We start from the raw sequence: 2670 nt of genomic DNA, 5'->3' as shown, positions 1-2670 counted from the left end.
GTCACTGAACTGGGCTAACATGGTTCCAGGGGGAAGTTAGCGAGAGCAACGACATGCAGATCCTTGCCATCATAGTGTAGATGAGCGAGATCAGAGGCCTTCAGAGGAGCGTCTATTTTGGTGATCAGATCCTGCAGCTTGCTCGTATCCGTGACGGTCACATCCTTTGTCGAGTCATCGTACGAGAAGAGTCTCGAGTCGAGAAGAGTAACACAACAGGCAACATCAATCATCGATGAGCCATCAATGGATAGTACAGTACTGCGTATTCATACAAATAGTAATTACTAATTCAAATGCACAGCAGCAATCCAATCTCTGAGATATCAGCAACTTCGTAATGTCGACCTTATCGGGTCCACAAGTGTTGAGCGTTACACTTGTTGTGTAGAGGGGAAATCCAAGGTAGGTCGCTGCGTGAAACAGCTATGTGTGTGCGTGCCGGGAAAGCCACTTCATGACAAGTAATTTTACTTGTAAGACTACGAACTAAATAGTTACCAACGCCGCAGCAGGCGGATTCTCCCTCAGAATGTACTCCGAGTGAAAGCGAGCCGATGAATCCCGATGAATCCGTCATCGCCATGAAATATTTGTACGCAGATACAAAAAGGCTCAGCACAAGACGGCAATGACTGTTAACGAACCCGACAATCCTGTGTCCTGGCACAGTCATCTTCGTTGAGCGGACAGAGCTTGGCAAGTCTGAGATGCGAAGGTTATGAGTGGTCCTGTGACGGAGTTGAATGACTTATCAATGCAGACCGTGAGTCAAGGCAACCGTTGTGCTGTCACGGTCCGTGCCGGGAAGTCAGTCTAACAGGAATCCCGTGTTCATCTTGTTCTCCCGTGAATGCTTAATGAACATCGCTCGCGTTTCCTGTGATCAGGCCAGTTAGTTTGAATCCCAAGATGGGACACCTCGACTTGAATACATACTGTGGACTGCAGGCCATAGTACGTCATGGATTTGCCATAAGCTAAGGGGCTCGAAACAACGAAAATCCCCAGCTTCCGTCCACGACCTTGCGTGGCAACTGGGAGATGATCTCTCGTCGCGAATCGCTCAGCCGGAAAGGAGTCACCACCACCAGGCGACCCTCTAGGGGGGACGGGCGGGTGAGAAACATCTCCCAGGCACCTAGAGCCACAGTGCTGGTCATCAACCCCCTGAGCCACAGAATCTGTGATGAGTACAACCGTGAACAATATCCTTCTATTACTGGCTTTGATATTGCATAAATACAAGACGAGTACCAAGAAGTAGAATATGAACCTTTTCGAGCGGCTGCAGATGATGGTGAGTGACGTGACGTCACTGACGTCATCGCGATGACTCCGTAACCTCCTATGACAGCAAAGTCCATCATGGATGTATAGGTAAACCATTCTTAGACTAGACGGGGCTTTCCGTCCTGTCGATTCTCTAGTTACTGCTTGACCGGGTCACCCGATTCGAGGGTCCCCTTCGTCCTCGTTTTATGCTTCTTCGTCTCAAGGTAGTCTTGTGCTCCGAGTTGATACGGAGCAGTGCTCCGGGAGCAACCCGCCCAGGATTCTCGAACCAGCGATCATCGTCAGTGTCACCAAGTGTCTCCAATGACCACTAAGTTTGCCCTTTTTTTGCTCAGTGTGATCTGCGCACAAGAGCTGTTCCTTGCTTTGTTCTAAGGATAAAAGAGTCAATCAGGTATCTTCACGAAACTATCGTGTTTAGAACTACAAACTTTATGTTAGAGATGTTAGAGCGCTCCAATGTATATGCGAACATATCATGTTGATAGATCATTACGAGTTAGCTAGAGTGTCAAGGTTCCTTTTTTCCATATATCGGTCCATACCGATCTGTCCTGTTCGTCAATCGCGCGCTGGCCTTTCATCGTTAGTTCTCTACGTCGCTCCCAACACTTAACTAAAGACTGAACTTGAAATAGTCGCTATGTTGACATTTAGACTCGAGACTTTATGTCAAGAACCGTGTAGACTGAGCTAGGGATTTCATCACCGTTATCAATCTTGTGCTGCAGTAGATCAGAATCTGATCATCAGGTGATGTGATTTAATCAACAGCCCATCCTAAACTCATCGGAGAAAAATCTCTGCCAGGGAGAGATCATTGAAATAGATCAACGCGAAGTTGTTGACAACAACCAGACTTCTACAAGGAGCAGTGCTCGAGACACAGCCTTGCACTGTCGACTGCCGGAGTCTTCTTATGAGATTCTCACAGATCTCAACGAGTCATTGACCTGGGCTAACATGGTTCCAGGGGGAAGTTGAGGAGAGCAACGACATGCAGATCCTTGCCATCATAGTGTAGATGAGCGAGATCAGAGGCCTTCAGGGGAGCATCTATTTTGGTGATCAGATCCTGCAGCTTGCTCGTATCCGTGACGGTCACATCCTGTGTCGAGTCATCGTACGAATAGGGCACGTCGGTCTCAGTGCCGCTTTTCTTCGAACCACCAGTGGGAGTCCACGAGGCTGAAATGTTGAAGGCGGTATCGCTTGTTACATTGACCTGGACGAAACCTTTACCCTTGGAGGGGATAACCGGGGAACCGCAATAGTTACCAGACGGTTTAGAGTTGAGGATGGCGTTAACGGCGACAGCGATGATGAGACCGGCGAGAATGCGCATTGAGGCGTTGAAATTCGTGGACTGTGATA

At 48.4% G+C, this 2670-nt stretch overlaps 2 protein-coding genes across 2 annotated transcripts; both read right to left on the bottom strand.

The window, feature by feature from the left end:
* Positions 1–14: 14 nt before the first annotated feature.
* Positions 15–233, bottom strand: Pmar_PMAR001566 (hypothetical protein; the record flags this gene model as incomplete). Its single annotated transcript, XM_002788743.1, has 1 exon — positions 15–233. One exon carries the CDS (start codon positions 231–233, stop codon positions 15–17), a length of 219 nt encoding a protein of 72 aa, XP_002788789.1.
* Positions 234–1949: 1716 nt separating this feature from the next.
* Positions 1950–2641, bottom strand: Pmar_PMAR001565 (hypothetical protein; the record flags this gene model as incomplete). Its single annotated transcript, XM_002788742.1, has 2 exons — positions 1950–2038; positions 2260–2641. 2 exons carry the CDS (start codon positions 2639–2641, stop codon positions 1950–1952), a joined length of 471 nt encoding a protein of 156 aa, XP_002788788.1.
* Between the last annotated feature and the right edge of the window lie 29 nt (positions 2642–2670).

Source organism: Perkinsus marinus (genome assembly GCF_000006405.1).
Source record: "Perkinsus marinus ATCC 50983 genomic scaffold scf_1104296927860, whole genome shotgun sequence".
Taxonomy (NCBI): domain Eukaryota; phylum Perkinsozoa; order Perkinsida; family Perkinsidae; genus Perkinsus; species Perkinsus marinus.
The sequence above is the reverse complement of the archived record's forward strand: the minus strand, read 5'-3'. Positions and strand labels throughout refer to the sequence as shown.